Raw genomic sequence first — 16,188 nt, forward strand, 5'->3', positions numbered from 1 at the left:
ATGTTCAACCCCAGCGGCGCCCCGGCCACCGGCTACACCCAGCACCGCTGCCCGCGCCCGCCCCCCGCCCCCCCGGGGCCGCAAGGTGGGTTGGAGCGACCCCCCCACTCCCCCCACCCCCCATTCCCCTCGGGGTCCCGGGATGGGTGCTGGGGGCTCCTCCCCGGGACCACTTTGGGGATCCCCTCACTGCCCCCCCACCCCACCCTAAAGCATCCCCCCATCTGCCCTCCCTTCCCCCCCCCAGGACTGGATTTCCCCCTGTGCCACCAGCCGACCCCCCCCAGCACCCACCGTGGTTATGGGCCGGTGCCGGGAGCTGAGCCCCCCCTCAGCGGGGACGGTAAGCCTTGGGGGGGTGGGCACGGCACCCCAAAATCCTTTGGAGGGGGGGGTGGATTTTGAGGGGGGGGGTCTCAAGCACCCCCAGGGATGATGCTCAGGAGCCCTGGCCGGGTCCACAGGGTCCAGAAGCATCTGGTAACTCAGCACCCAGCCCCAGAGCAGCCAGTTTGTGTGCTGGGGGGGGGTGGTGGGGGGGTGACTCTTCACCCTCCAAGCAGAGTGACCCCCCCCTCACAGCCCCCCCACCCCAATCTCTCTGCTGCCATCCCAGGCTGCCGGTTCTCAGCGCCGCGTGGGGCGGGCGGCAAACTGGGCAAGAAGCGGGCCCTGTCCATCTCCCCCCTGTCCGAGCCCAGCATCGACCTGCAGACCATCATCCGCACCTCCCCCAACTCCCTCCTGGCCTTCATCAACTCCCGCTGCGCCTCCGCCAGCGGCTCCTACGGCCACCTCTCCATCAGCACCCTCAGGTCAGCACCCTGCACCCGGGATACTCATTCCCAGCGTGGGAACGATGATTCCCGGTGTCCTGGTGGATGAGGAACTTCTCCTGCAGCTGGGAAGGGCGATGGGGTCCTGGGCTCCGTCAGCAGAGGGGTGGGAGTAGGGACAGGGAGGGGATTGTCCCCTCTCTGCTCTGCCCTGGGGAGTCCTGTGGCCAGAGCTGGGACCCCAAAACAATGTGGGGCTGGTGGAGAGGGGTCAGAGGAGCCACGGGGATGCTCAGAGGGCTGGAGCAGCTCCCCTATGGAGAGAGGCTGAGGGAGCTGGGCTGGGTCAGCCTGGAGAAGAGAAGGCTGTGGGGGGACCTCACTGCAGCCCCCCAGTCCCTGAAGGGACCCCAGGAACAGGAGGGGAATGGGCTTGTTAAAGGGCAGAGACTGGCAGGACAAGGGGCTGGGGTGAAGCTGGAGGAGGGAATGGGGAGAGGAGAGATTGGGGGGAAGTTCTGTGCAGAGAGAGTGGTGAGGGGCTGGAAGGGGCTGCCCAGAGAGGGGGTGGGTGCCCCATCCATCCCTGGGGGTGTCCAAGGCCAGGTTGGCTGGAGGCCTGGGCAACCTTGTGTAGCTCCAGGCCTGGAGGTTGGTGTCCCTGCCTGTGGCAGGGGGTTGGAGCTCTGGGACCCTTGGGGGTCCCTCCCAACCCAGCCCAGGCTGGGATTCTCTGATAAGGGCCAGGGAAGGCGGGAGAGGAGCCGGATGGTGGATGAGGGAAGGAGTCAGCTGGGGGTTCAGCCTCCTGGGATCGCTGCCCTTCGCTGGGGTCCCACTCTCACCCCTCCCTCTGGCTCCTTGCAGCCCATCACCAGGGTACCAGAGCCCACCGGGCCAGCCGAAGGGCCAGGCCCACCCGTACGGCCACGCTGCCCCCCCGCCGCCCCCCGGCAGCTCCCACGAGCACCCATCCGCCCGCCCGGGGCTCCTGCACCCCGGCTCCGGCCGTGGGACCCTCAAACACTGCCAGGTAAGGGGGCTCAGCACCCCGCAGAGGTGGGGTGATCGGTGGGCACCCCCCATGCTGACAGCTCCCACTTCCCCCCCCCCGGCAGCAGCTGAAGCTGGAGTGGAGCCTGAGCAGCCCTCAGCCCGTGGGGTACCCAGAGGAGAGGCCTGAGGGGGACATCGCCAGCCCCGCTTCCACGGGCACCCAGGTACCACCCAGGACAGCACCCCCCACCCCTCACCCCCTCCCCTCACCCCCTCCCCACTCGTACACCCCTCCCAGTAACAAGGGGGTGGTCACTGGGAGCGCTCCCCCCCAGGAGCCCTTGCTGGGGATGCTGGATGTCCGGAAGGATCTGGAGAAGGAGGATGGGAAACCAGAGCCCGAGACCGTGTACGAGACCAACTGCTATTGGGACGGCTGCGCCAAGGAGTTCGACACCCAGGAGCAGCTGGTGCACGTGAGTGGGGGTCTGACCCCCCCCGAGACCACCCCACCCCACCCCGCTCCCCCCCAGCAACTCGCTGCGCAGGGGCTGAGGTGGGAAGTGGCCCCTAGGGAGGGATGTCTGTCTGTCTGTCTGTCTGTCTGTCTGTCTGTCCTCCACTTCAGGCAGGTTGTCTGTGACTTGGCCCCCAGGTTGGGGAGTGGGGGGGGGGGTCTGTGGGGGTTCTCCCGAGCTGCTGGTCCATCCCAACAGCCTTTTCTCTCCCTCCAGACGCTCCATCTCTCCTGTATCCCCCCCAGCTCAACCCACCTCAGTCCCTCCATCCTCTCCTGGTCCTCCCAGCCCCCAGCCACCCCCTGTACCCCCCCCCAGGCACCGTTTCACCCCCCAACCTCCACTCTCTCCACCTCCCATCCCTGTACCCCGACATCCCACCACCCAACTCCCCTCCCAGACCCTCAGCATCCCCCCTGACGACGCCGCTCTCCCCCCAGCACATCAACAACGAGCACATCCACGGGGAGAAGAAGGAGTTCGTGTGCCACTGGGCAGCGTGTTCGCGGGAGCAGAGGCCTTTCAAAGCTCAGTACATGCTGGTGGTGCACATGAGGCGGCACACGGGCGAGAAGCCCCACAAGTGCACGGTGAGAGGGCACGAGCCAGGGCTGGGGGCAGGGGGTGAGCCGGCCTGAAAGGGGCTGGGGGGTGAGGGGGAACCCCCTCTGGGGGTGGGTGAGGTGGGCAGGGGGGCTGGTGAGGTGGGTGGAGCTGGAGTGACATCGGTGGGGTGTGAATTGGGACGGGCTGGGGGGGAGCGCTGAGGAGAAGGACCTGGGGGTGCTGGTGGGTGACAGGGTGGCCACGAGCCAGCAGTGAGAGAGCCAAGGGGATCCTGGGGGCATCAGGAGGAGTGTGGGCAGCAGGTGACAGGAGGGGATCCTCCCCCTCTGCTCTGCCCTGCTCAGGCCCCACTGGAGTGTTGTGTCCAGGTCTGGGCTCCCTGGGATCAAAGGGACAGGGATCTGCTGGAGAGAGGCCAGAGGAGGGACAGGGAGATGCTGAAGGGGCTGGAGCATCTCCCCTGGGAGGAAAGGCTGAGGGAGCTGGGGCTGTTCAGCCTGGGGAGGAGAGACTGAGAGGGGATCTGATCCCTGGGGATCAAGAGCTGAAGGGTGGGACCCAGGGGCCATGGGCAGCCTCTGCTCAGTGTCTGTGGGGACAGGACAAGGGGCGATGGGCTCAAGTTGCAGCCCAGGGAGTTCCCCCCAGTCCGGGGAAGAACTTCTTCCCAGTGAGGGTGAGGGAGCCCTGGGACAGGCTGCCCAGGGGGTGTGGAGTCTCCTCCTCTGGAGAGATCCCAGCCCCTGTCCCAGGGACCCTGCTTGGGCTCTGGGGGTCCCATCCCACCCCTGTGGCTCTGTGAGGGGCAGCACAGCCAGGGGACAGGGTGACGGGCGGCACGAGGGGCTGCGCAGCGGTTGGGATGGGTGGGGGGGACAGGGGTGGGGTGGGGGGGATGCCGAGGGGGTCTGGGGGCTGTGGCGAGGCCTCCCCCCGCTGCCCCCGCAGTTTGAGGGGTGCCACAAGGCCTATTCCCGCCTGGAGAACCTGAAGACGCACCTGCGGTCGCACACGGGCGAGAAGCCCTACGTGTGCGAGCACGAGGGCTGCAGCAAGGCCTTCTCCAACGCCTCGGACCGCGCCAAGCACCAGAACCGCACCCACTCCAACGAGGTGCGGCCCCCCCGGACCCCCCCACCCCGGGGGTTCTACCCTGACACCCCCCCCAACCCTCCCCCTGCCCGCTCTAACGCTGGTCAGCCCCCCACTCGCTCCCTCACCCGTCCGTATCCCACCGGGTCCTTCATCCCTCCTCAGGACCCTCATCACTCCCTGGACCCTCATCCCTCCCCAGGACCCTCATCCTTCTCCAGGACCCTCATCCCTCCCTGGACCCTCATCCCTCCCAGGACCCTCATTCCTCCCTGGACCCCCATCCCTCCCTGGACCCTCATCCTTCCCTGGAACCTTCATCCCTCCCTGGGACCCTCATCCCTCCCTGGGACCCTCATCCCTCCCTGGACCCTCATCCCTCCCTGGGACCCTCATCCCTCCCTGGACCCTCATCCTTCTCCAGGACCCTCATCCCTCCCTGGGACCCTCATCCCTCCCTGGGACCCTTATCCTTCCCTGGAGCCTCATCCCTCCCTGGGACCCTCATCCCTCCCAGGACCCTCATCCTGCCCACCCTCTACTCCCTCCATCCGTAGGGAATTTTCATACCCAGCTGGTGCTGTTTGGGAAGGGGAGGGGGGGGGGGGGGCGGGAAGGGTGTCTCCCATCACCACTAATGCCCCCCCCCAGAAGCCCTACAGTGACCCACCCCAGGGTGACCCCCCCTCTAAACCCCCCCCCAGAAGCCCTACAGTGACCCACCCCAGGGTGACCCCCCTCTAAACCCCCCCCCAGAAGCCCTACAGTGACCCACCCCAGGGTGACCCCCCCCTCTAAACCCCCCCCCAGAAGCCCTACAGTGACCCACCCCAGGGTGACCCCCCCTCTGCCCCCCCCCCAGAAGCCCTACAGTGACCCACCCCAGGGTGACCCCCCCTCTAAACCCCCCCCCCAGAAGCCCTACAGTGACCCACCCCAGGGTGACCCCCCCTCTGCCCCCCCCCAGAAGCCCTACAGTGACCCAGCCCAGGGTGACCCCCCCTCTGCCCCCCCCCAGAAGCCCTACAGTGACCCAGCCCAGGGTGACCCCCCCTCTAACCCCCCCCCCAGAAGCCCTACAGTGACCCACCCCAGGGTGACCCCCCTCTAAACCCCCCCCCCAGAAGCCCTACAGTGACCCACCCCAGGGTGACCCCCCTCTAACCCCCCCCCCAGAAGCCCTACAGTGACCCACCCCAGGGTGACCCCCCCTCTGCCCCCCCCCAGAAGCCCTACAGTGACCCACCCCAGGGTGACCCCCCCTCTAAACTCCCCCCCAGAAGCCCTACAGTGACCCACCCCAGGGTGACCCCCCCTCTGCCCCCCCCAGAAGCCCTACAGTGACCCACCCCAGGGTGACCCCCCCTCTAAACCCCCCCCCAGAAGCCCTACAGTGACCCACCCCAGGGTGACCCCCCCTCTGCCCCCCCCCAGAAGCCCTACAGTGACCCACCCCAGGGTGACCCCCCCTCTGCCCCCCCCCAGAAGCCCTACAGTGACCCACCCCAGGGTGACCCCCCTCTAACCCCCCCCCCAGAAGCCCTACAGTGACCCACCCCAGGGTGACCCCCCCTCTGCCCCCCCCCAGAAGCCCTACAGTGACCCACCCCAGGGTGACCCCCCCTCTGCCCCCCCCCAGAAGCCCTACAGTGACCCACCCCAGGGTGACCCCCCTCTAAACCCCCCCCAGAAGCCCTACAGTGACCCACCCCAGGGTGACCCCCCCTCTAACCCCCCCCCAGAAGCCCTACAGTGACCCACCCCAGGGTGACCCCCCTCTAAACCCCCCCCCAGAAGCCCTACAGTGACCCACCCCAGGGTGACCCCCCTCTAAACCCCCCCCAGAAGCCCTACAGTGACCCACCCCAGGGTGACCCCGCTCTAAACCCCCCCCCAGAAGCCCTACAGTGACCCACCCCAGGGTGACCCCCCCTCTAAACCCCCCCCCAGAAGCCCTACGTGTGCAAGATCCCCGGCTGCATCAAGCGCTACACCGACCCCAGCTCCCTGCGCAAACACGTCAAGACCGTGCACGGCCCCGACGCCCACGTCACCAAGAAGCACCGAGGGGACGGGGCCCCGGGACGCCCCCTGCCCCCCCCCCACAGCGGCCCCCCCGACATGAAGCAGGAGAAAGACACCCCCAGCTCTGCTGAGGCCCGAAAGGACGATGGGAAACTCTTGGTGCCCGACTTGACCTTGGTGAGGAGGCTGGAGGGGGTGTGGGGGGTGTAAATGGGGGGGTATCTCTGCATCCACCCACCCCTCACATCCCCCCCTCCCCTCCCTTTATTGGGTACCACTCTGGGTACCCCCAGAAGCCGCAGCCCAGCCCCGGTGGGCAGTCGTCGTGCAGCAGCGACCGGTCCCCCCTCGGCAGCGTCACCAACAACGACAGCGGGGTGGAGATGACGGGGAACACGGGGGGCAGCTACGAGGACCTGTCCACGCTGGAGGACACGCTGCCCGCGGAGCCCATGGGCACCTCGGGGCTGGCGGCCCTGCACAAGCTGGAGAACCTGCGTATCGACAAGCTGAGGCAGCTGAGGAACCCCCCAGCTGCAGCGTGCCTCAGTTTACCCGCCCTCCCCGGTGAGCCTCGGGCTGGTGGGGGGGGGGGTGTGCTGTGGTGGGAGGGGGCTGGGTCGCAGCTTGAGAGGTTTCCACACCTTCCCCTTGCTTGGGGGGGAACCCACCTCAGGGGTGACCCACCCTTATTCCCCCCCAAGAAGCCCTACAGTGACCCGCCCCAGGGGTGACCCACCCCTCCTTCCCCCCCCCCCCCCCGAAGCCCTATGGAGACCCACCCCAGGGGTGACCCACCCCTATTCCCCCCCCCCCAGAAGCCCTACGCTGACCCACTCCAGGGGGGACCCACCTCAAGGGTGACCCACCCCTCCTTCCCCTCCCCCAGAAGCCCTACGCTGACCCATCCCAGGGGTGACCCATCCCAGGGGTGACCCACCTCAGGTGTGACCCACCCCTCCTTCCCCCCACCCCCCCAGAAGCCCTATGGTGACCCACCCCAGGGGTGACCCATCCCAAGGGTGACCCACCCCTCCTTCCCCCCACCCCCCCAAAAGCCCTATGGAGACCCACCCCAGGGGTGACCCACCCCTATTCCCCCCCCAGAAGCCCTACGCTGACCCATCCCAGGGGTGACCCACCCCAGGGGTGACCCACCCCTATTCCCCCCACCCCTTCTTCCTGCCCCCCCCCCGAATCCCTCCAGCGCTCTTCCTAGGGGGTGACCCCCCTCCCCAACCTGAGCCGCACCCCACCTTGAGCTTCTCAGTCCAACCGCAGCCGTTCCAGACCCCCCCCCCCAACAATCCCCCCAGTCCACTTCCAGTACCAACCAGTTCAGCGGCCACACGCCCATCCCGGGCCGTGCCCTGACCCCTCCGTTCCGTGTGTGTCCCCCCCCTCCAGGGCTGCCCGGGGAGGTGCCACCGGCCGCCCCCCTCCGCCGCGGGGCCGAACCGGCTGCGCCCCCGCCGAGCGAGCGCCGCGGCAGCGCCAGCAGCACCCTCAGCTCCGCCTACACCGTGAGCCGCCGCTCGTCCCTCGCCTCCCCGTTCCCGAGCGGCGGGACGGGGCCTCTCCCGGCTGCTCCGGGGGGGCTGCCGGACACCTACGAGCCCGTCTCGCCGGAGGAACCCCTGGGCGGGGGGTTACCGGCCTTGGGGACCCTCACCCCGGCGCAGCGTTACCGCCTCAGGGCCAGATACGCCGCAGCCACCGGCGCTGCCCCCCCGACCCCCTTACCCGGTACCGGCAGCTCAGCCGGGGATTACCCGGGGCCGCTCGACCCCCGCTTCCCTTGCAGCGCTTTGCCGCGGAGGCACGACCCCCACCACCAGCATCCCCCCGGCTACGCGGGGCCCATCCCCCCGAACCCCCCAGCCCGCAGAGCCAGCGACCCCTCCCGCAGCGCTGCCGCCCCCCACCCCAGGGTGCCGCGGCTCCGGAGCGCGGGGAACGTGAAGGCGCTGGGGATGGGCAGGGGGACCCCCCTGCAGCCCCCGGGGGGGCCCGACGCCCACCTCCAGCGCCGCGTCTTCTCCCCGCACCCCCCCAGCCTGGGTGAGAACGTCTTCGTGGAGAGCGGGAGCTCGGAGGGAGCGGGGCCGGGCTCGCTGCGGGGGGATCGGTACCTGGGCTACACCGAGCAGAGCTTCCCGGGACCGGCCCCGGTGCAGCTCCCCTGCCAAAGCCCCTACGGCACGGCGGGGGTCCCGCAGCCCCCGCAGCCCCCGCAGCCCCCGCAGCCTGAGGACGGGCTGCTGCCGGCCGAGCTCTTCCTCCCGCAGTGCCAAATGTCCCCGCACTTCGGCAACGGGCGTGCGGGCACCGGGCCGGGGTCGGTTCCTTGGGGTGAAGCCCCCCGAAGGGACCTAGAGATGGGGTCCGGGCAGCCCAGCACCTCCACAGCCACCCTGCCCGCCCCCCACCCTCCCCACCCCAGCACTCAGTACCCCCTCGTTGGGCAGCACCCTAAACTGGGTGGGTTCCCCGGGGGGCAGCGGCTTCACCCCATCAAAACAGAGCAGCAGCAGCAGCGGTACCCGGCGCCCCCCCCCGCGCTGCCCCCCTGCCAGAACCCCAAACCCCCCGCGCAGCCCCCGGGGCCGTTCGCTCGGGCTGTGGCACACGCCGGTTACCGGCCGGAGGAGCCGGTGAGGTACATGGAGACGCTGAGCCCGGGGCCCGCTGCTCAGGGTAAGGCGGGCTCGGGGTGTAGCTACCCCCAGCCCCAGCTGGGGTGGGGGGAGAGCGGCGTGGGGCTGGGGGGGGAAGCCGGGCAGTGCCCCGCCACCCAGCCGCCCCCTTACCCCAGCGCTAAGTACTCGGCTTACCAGGGGAAACCCGGTCACCTCCCGGCGCTGGGGGAGACCCGGGACCTCCTCAGCATCCCCTGCTTCAGCCCCGAGCTGGTCCCACCGCCCCCCAAACCGGCCGCTCACCACAACGGGCTGAGCTACGCGGGGCACCCGGCGCAGCCAAACCCCCCCTACCCGGGGCCAGACAGCAGCTCCCGCCGCCTGCTGCGGCCCCCCCAGGCCTGCCCAGCCCCCGAGGTGCCCAGCAGCCCCCTAACCACCCTCTGCTACCCAAACCAGGGGGGGAAAGGGGGGCACAAGCCCCTGAGCCACTCAACGACGAGCTGCGGGGGTCCCGGGCACTACGGCGGGAGCCTGGAAGGCCAGAGGGGCAGCTCGTACTGCTACTTGGATTTGGGGGAGCAGGTGGTGGGCAACAGCCTGGACTCCCTGGACCTGGAGAACACGCACCTTGACTTTGCTGCCATCGTGGAGGACGAGGAGCCCCCGGTGCCGCTGGCTGCACCCCCGGGCCCGGCCGGCAGCCTCCTGCCCGGGGCCAACATGGCTGTGGGGGAGATGAGCTCCATGCTGAGCAGCCTGGCCGGGGAGAGCCACTTCCTCAACTCCCTGTCCTAGCTGGGAGGTACCTCAGGCCAAGCTGGGGGGGTGGGGGGGTCTCCTACCCCCTTGGACAGAGATTTATGCCTTGGAAGGGGTGTGTGTGGGGCACAGGGGGTGGGGGGAACCATCACACAGTCTCTCCTCCTCCAGCCTGTTGTGCCAGTTCTCATGTGGGGGGCAAAGGGGGGGGGAGTGTGGGTTTGGGGAGCCCCTCCTTCCACTCCAGTGCTGCTTCCCCCCAGCAGAGTCTTAAAACCAAAGAGCTCCCTCGGCTCCCCCCAGCGCCGTGGGCAGGCCCCATCCCCCCAGCCCCTGTGTGTCCCCCCCCCACAGTCCCTGTGTCTCCCCCCCCCCAGTCCCTGTCCCACCCCCCCCCACCCCCCCCAAGGAGGGAGAAGCCGGGGGGGGTGGGGATGGTGCTGGGGGGGGTCGGGGCGCCCGGTACCGCTGTACCCCCGTGTGTGTGTCTCGGGGCGGGGGGGGGGTCGCTGGCCCAGCCTTCCCTCCTCGGAGGGACCCCCCCCCCCCATTAAACCCTTCCTCAGGGCCCCGCGAGCTCTCCGCTGCCTCACCGCGCAGACCGGCGCCCGGCTGCAGCCCGGTACCGGCAGCTTCCCACCCCCCCCGACCCCTCCCCGGCCTTTCCCGGCCCCGCGGCAGCTCCGGACCGGGGGTCCAGCCCTGGGGGGGCTGGGGGGGGGGACACCGGCCGGTCCCGGCGCTGCCGCCGCCGCCCCCGCAGCGCTGACCGGGCGCCGTGAGACCCCCCCGGGCCCGGAGGCCTCTCTCCCTCCCGCCGGGGGCCGCTCCGGGCACAGGGATGGAGCCCCGGGGCGTCCCCAGGCCCCCGGAGCAGCGGCCGGGCCCCCCCGGGACCCTCCCGGGACCCTCCCGGGGAGGCGGACGCGCCGCTCCATCCCCCGCCCCCCCCCGCTCTCTATGGGCCGGAAGTCCTCCCGACGCCGGAAGTCCGCCCGCCCCGGAGCGGGAGCGGCGCGGGAAGGAGCCGCCGGCCCCGCCGCGTCCCTCAGGCCCAGCCGGGGCCCCGCGGCCTCCACAGGCCGCCCCGGGGGTGCGGCGGGGGCCGGCGGCCCGTCCCAGCTCCCTCCGCTTCCCCGGGCGGGCGGGATGTTCCCTCTGGCTCCGCGGCCGGAGCCGCCGCCGCCGCCTCGGGGGCACCGGGGGGGGGGGGGGCGGGGCGGGGCGGGGGCTGCGTGGGGAGGGGTCGGGGTGTCCCCGAGGGGGGGAGGGGCACCGTGGGGAGGGGGCTATGAGTGTGCGCCCCCCCCACCCTGCTTAGGGAGACCCAGGCAGAGGCCACGGTGATGGGCTCAGGGTGGGGAAGGGGCCTCTCGCCGACCCCCACCCCCCTCCTGCCCTGTGCCCCCCCCCCCCCGGGTGGGGGGGTTGGGAGGGGTCCCTTGGACCCGGGAGGGGCAGGGGTGGGGGGTGGGGACCCAGGGGTGATGCTGTGACCCCCCCTCAGCCCCCCCAATTAAAGCCTTTGCCTGGCGCCGCTTCCTCCTCGGGGTGCTGCCCCGCGGGACCCCCGCGCGTGGGGTGTGCGGGAAGCTGCCCCCGCATTAAGGGGGGGGGGGGGGATGTGGGTCCCTATATTGGGGTGGCAGGTTGCGGGGGGGGGGGGGGGCCGGGCTGGGGCTGCCCCCGCCCCGGGGGGTTGGGCAGGATCGGGCCCCCGCCCCGGGCGGTGCTGGACGGGCCAGGTGAGCGAAGCAGCGGCAGGTACCGGACCCGGCAGCGGGGGGGGGGACGGAGACCCTGGGGAGGGGGGAGACCCCTGTCCGCTCCCTCATGCCCATCACTGCCCTGGGACCCCAAATGCCCTGCCCCCGCCACTTAACCCCCTTCCCCCCCAAGCCAGCCCCCTGCGGCGCTAATTAGTGGCTGGTAATGAGCTTCGCTGGGCAGGTCGGGCTCTCCCTGCCCCAGGAGGGTGTCACGGGGGGGTGGGGGGCTGGTGATGGGAGAGGGATCAGAGCCAGGGGCAGGGTCCTGCTGCGATGGAGGGGGGGGGGGGGGGGTCTGTGGGTGACAGGACCCCTGCCACACCCCGGGGGGTGGGGGAGGAGACCCAATTCCCCCCCCCCACCCAATGCAGACCGAGCCCTCCTGTCCCCATCTACCTGCAGCACCCCGGGGCCGTGGCGCCGGGGCCATGTGGAGCGTCCCCCCCCGGGTGTCCTGCCTGGCCCTGGGCTTCGCCGTGGGGCTGCTGCTGGGGGGCGGCGTCCTGCAAGTGCTGCAGCTGCCCTGGGTGCCCCCGGCGCCCCTCGCAGCCCCCCGCGTCACCCGCCTGCTGCCCCTCCCCCAGCCCGCAGGTGAGCCCGGGGTGGCCCCTGGGGAGACGCCCAGGCCGGGGGTGGGGGTGGGGGTGGGGAGGGAGCGGTCCCGGAAGCACAGACGGATACGGGCGGACACACGGACACCCGTGGGTCACCTTGGGAGGGGCGCTGGGTGACAGCTGGGGGGGGTGTGAACTGGGAGGGGGTGTGGGGGCTGGGGGGGGGGGGATGGTTTGGAGCTGGGGACAGTGGGGGGGGGGGAATGTGGGGGGACAGTGGGGGGATGTGGGGGGACAGCGGAGGGGGGAATGTGAGGGGGCAGCGGGGGGGACGTGAGGGGACAGTGGGGGGATGTGAGGGGGCAGCGGGGGGGGATGTGGGAGGGGGATGTGAGGGGACAGTGGGGGGGATGTGAGAGGACAGCGTGGGGGTGGGACATGAGGGGGGATGTGGGGGCACAGCGTGGGGGGGATGGGATATGAGGGGACAGTGGGGGGGATGTGAGGGGACAGTGGGGGGGATGTGGGGGGGAATGTGAGGGGACAGTTGGGGGGGATGTGGGGGGACAGTGGGGGGGATGTGGGGGGGGGATGTGGGGGGGGACGTGAGGGGACAGTGGGGGGATGTGAGAGGACAGCGTGGGGGTGGGACATGAGGGGGGATGTGGGGGCACAGCGTGGGGGGGATGGGATATGAGGGGACAGCGGGGGGGAATGTGAGGGGACAGTGGGGGGATGTGGGGGGGACGTGAGGGGACAGTAGGGGGGACGTGAGGGGACAGTTGGGGGGGGTGTGAGGGGACAGTTGGGGGGGGATGTGAGGGGACAGTGGGGGGATGTGAGGGGACAGTGGGGGGATGTGGGGGGGGAATGTGAGGGGACAGTGGGGGGGGATGTGAGGGGACAGTGGGGGGATGTGGGGGGGACGTGAGGGGACAGTGGGGGGGGGATGTGAGGGGACAGTTGGGGGGGGGGTGAGGGGACAGTGTGTCTGGTGGAGGGAGCGCTGAGCGGGTGGTGGGACGATGATGCCGGGGCTGAGCCAGGGCCCAGCCTGGCACCATCCCCCCACGGTGGAGACTCCAAACAGGGGTGTGTGTGGGGGGGGCAACCTTGTGTAGCTCCAGGCCTGGAGCTTGGTGTCCCTGCCTGTGGCAGGGGGGTTGGAGCTCTGTGACCCTTGGGGGTCCCTCCCAACCCAGCCCAGCCCCCGCCCTGATTCTCCCCACCCCCGTTGCCCCCCTCCCCACCCCTCCGGCCCCGCAGTGAACAGCACCCTGGCGCGCTCGCTGTACGAGCGGGTGCGCATCCTCTGCTGGGTGATGACGGGACCCCGCACCCTGAAGACCAGAGCCCGGCACGTCCAGGCCACCTGGGCCCGGCACTGCAACCTGGCTCTCTTCATGAGCTCCGAGGCCGACGACACCTTCCCGGCCGTGGGGCTGCCCGTCCAGGAGGGACGGCACCAGCTCTACTGGAAAACCATCCGCGCCTTCCAGTACGTTCACCAGCACTACCTGGGCCAGGCTGACTGGTTCCTCAAGGCCGACGATGACACCTTCGTGGTGGTGGCCAACCTGCGCTGGCTGCTGGCCCGCCAGGCCCCCGACCGCCCCGTCTACTTCGGGAAGAGGTTCAGGCCCTTCGTCAAGCAGGGCTACATGAGCGGCGGGGCCGGCTACGTGCTCAGCAGGGAGGCCCTCAGGAGGTTCGTGGGGGCTTTCGCCGACGGCACCTGCACCCACACCAGCGCCGTGGAGGACGTGGCCCTGGGACAGTGCATGGAGAAGCTGGGGGTGGAGGCGGGCGACACGCGCGACACGCAGGGGCTGGAGACCTTCCACCCCTTCCCGCCCGAGCGGCACCTCACCCAGGACCTGCCCCGCAACCGCTTCTACCCGCAGTACTCCTACTACCCCGTGCAGCCGGTGAGTGAGGGGCTCTGGGCCTGGGGGAGAACCCCCCTGTGTCCCTCTGGAGTCCCTTGTGGCCCCCAATACCCCTGTGACCTCCCCTGTGTCCCTCTGGAGCCCCTTGTGGCCCCCAATACCCCTGTGATCTCCCCCTGTGTCCCTCTGGAGCCCCTTGGGGTCCCCAACACCCCTGTGATCTCCTCCCTGTGTCCCTCTGGAGCCCCTTGGGGCCCCCAATACCCCTATGACCTCCCCCTGTGTCTCTCTGGAGCCCCTTGTGGCCCCCAATACCCCTGTGACCTCTCCCCTGTGTCCCTCTGGAGCCCCTTGTGGCCCCCAATACCCCTGTGACCTCCCCCTGTGTCCCTCTGGAGCCCCTTGGGGTCCCCAACACCCCTGTGATCATCCCCCTCAGCCCCTCAGGGCCTCCAACACCCCCCTCCCTGCATCCCCCAGGGCCCCCAAACATCCTGTGACCACCTCCCATGTCCTCCCAAGCACACTGGGGCTCCCAAACCCCCCATAACCCCCCCCATGTCCCCCCTGAGCCCCTCGGGACCCCACCCCCCCCCCACTGCATCTCCTGCGGCTCCAGCGGGGCGGACAGGCCCCGCCCACCCCGTCGGCTCCACCCACCCGCCCAACGAGCCCCGCCCACCCCCCTGCTCAAACCGCACCCGTCATATTTGCATACGAAACTCCGCCCATCAGTCCCGCCTTCCTTATTTGCATCCCAAGCCCCGCCCCTTGGGCGTCCACCCAATCGGCGCCCCGCCCCCTCCCGCCCAATCAACGTCGACTCTCCCATCGGCGCCCCGCCCCCTCCCGCCCCGCCAGTTCCCGCCCTCTCAGCGCCTCGCCCAATCGGCTGCCGCCTCTCCCAATAGGCGCCCCGCCCCTTCACTGCCCCGCCCTCTCAGCGCCTCGTCCAATCAGCTCCCGCCTCTCCCAATCGGCGCTCCGCCCATGCCCGCCCCTTCCCCGCCCCGCCCCTTCACAACCCCGCCCCCTTCAGCGCCTCGCCCAATCGGCGCCACGCCCATGCCCGCCCCTTCACCGCCCCTTCCCCTTTACCGCCACGCCCTTTCAGCGACTCGCCCAATCAGCTCCCGCCTCGCCCAATCGGCGCCCCGCCCCCTTCATCGCCCGCTCCTCCCTCAGCGCCTCGCCCAATCGTCTCCCTCCTCTCCCAATCGACGCCCCGCCCCCTCACCGCCCCGCCCAATCAGCTCCCGCCTCTCCCAATCGGCGCCCCGCCCGTGCCCGCCCCTTCCCCGCCCCTCATCTCCCCGCCCTTTTCCCGCCCCGCCCCCTCACCGCCCCATCCAATCATCTCCCCCCCTCCCCCTCCACCGCCCCGCCCCTCCCCTCCCCACCCAATCATCTCCCTCCTCCCCCTCATCGCCCCGCCCCCTTCACCACCCCTCCCTCCCTCCCCCGCAGGCCGCCGCCTGCTGCTCCGCGCTGTCCGTGTCGTTCCACTACGTGAGCGCGGAGCAGCAGTACGCGCTGGAGTACCTGACCCACCGCCTGCGGCCCTACGGCTACCGGCCCCGCTACCGGCCCCCCGGGCCGCCGGCCCCCCGCCGCCGCCGCCGCGCCCCCCCGGCAGGGAGCAGCCGCCGCGCTCACAGCGCCAAGCCCGACATTGTTACGAACTTACAGCGACAGCCCGAGGAGTGAAACCGCTGTGACCCCCCCAACCCCCCCACCCACCCACCCACCCACCCACCCCCAGACCCCACCCCCAGACCCCACCCCCGGCCCCCAACCCGGGGGTCCTGGCTCAGCCCGGGCGCGGGGCACGGCGGGGGCGTCACAGCAGGGGCGGGGTGGGAGTTGGGGGGGGGGCTCTACATTCATGGGGGGTCTCAATGAGGGGGGGAAGGGGAGGAGCGGGCTCCCCCCTTTCCCCACCCCCCACCCCCCCCCCCCGCAGCGGTGAGCAGGAGGGGTGGTGGGGGTCCCGCCGGCGGTTCCCCCCCCCCCTCCCTGCCCCGCCAGGCTGGGGCACCGCGGTGGGGGGGGGGCTGGCTCTATCCTAACGCTAAACGAAGCAATAAATTAAAGAGGTTCCCAAGGGGACACCGAGAAAAGGGGCGGGGGGGGGATGAGGAGGGGGGGTCAGGGCACGGCAGGGGGAGGGGGCGTACAAAAGGTTGTTGTAGAAAACGAGGGGGGGGGGGGAGTGGGTCTGCTCTGCTCCTGTGCCAGGGGATGGGGTGGGGGGCACGGCTGGGGGGCATGGGGGCGGTGGCACAGCCGGGGGGTGGGGGGTACAGGAGGGGTGACGTGGGGGCGTGACATGGGGAGGGTGACATGGGGAGTGGAGGTGATGCAGAGGGGGGGCACGATGGGGTGACGCCAGCAGGGTGCCGTGGAGGAGCTGGGGTGGTGATGGGGGGGATGTGTGTGTGTGACCTGGGCCGGGGGTGGCATGAGGGTGGGGTGACAGAGTTGGGGGGGGGGGTGTCACCAGTCACGGTGCCAGCCTGGGACCCCGGTGTCCTGACCCCATGAGACGGGGCACCCACCCCACGCTGGCACACGGGGAGGGGGCTGTGGTGGGGGGGATGG

The 16,188-nt window shown here is 70.8% G+C and overlaps 2 protein-coding genes across 2 annotated transcripts; both read left to right on the plus strand.

Moving 5' to 3' along the window:
• GLI1 (GLI family zinc finger 1) lies at positions 1-9,411 on the plus strand (the record flags this gene model as incomplete). Its single annotated transcript, XM_084277196.1, has 12 exons — positions 1-85; positions 288-343; positions 583-815; positions 1,644-1,809; positions 1,895-1,996; positions 2,108-2,248; positions 2,731-2,880; positions 3,806-3,970; positions 5,900-6,151; positions 6,268-6,541; positions 7,382-8,633; positions 8,727-9,411. The coding sequence occupies 12 exons, from the start codon at positions 1-3 to the stop codon at positions 9,409-9,411; spliced, it is 3,561 nt and encodes a 1,186-aa protein (XP_084133322.1).
• A 2,161-nt stretch (positions 9,412-11,572) lies between these two features.
• LOC311202608 (glycoprotein-N-acetylgalactosamine 3-beta-galactosyltransferase 1-like) lies at positions 11,573-15,646 on the plus strand (the record flags this gene model as incomplete). The annotated part of the gene is made up of 3 exons (XM_084277197.1): positions 11,573-11,735; positions 12,965-13,626; positions 15,055-15,646. 3 exons carry the CDS (start codon positions 11,573-11,575, stop codon positions 15,292-15,294), a joined length of 1,065 nt encoding a protein of 354 aa, XP_084133323.1. The 3' UTR covers positions 15,295-15,646.
• Positions 15,647-16,188: the final 542 nt, after the last annotated feature.

This window comes from Gallinula chloropus (assembly GCF_964237585.1).
Source record: "Gallinula chloropus genome assembly, chromosome: 31".
NCBI classification, from domain to species: Eukaryota; Metazoa; Chordata; class Aves; order Gruiformes; family Rallidae; genus Gallinula; species Gallinula chloropus.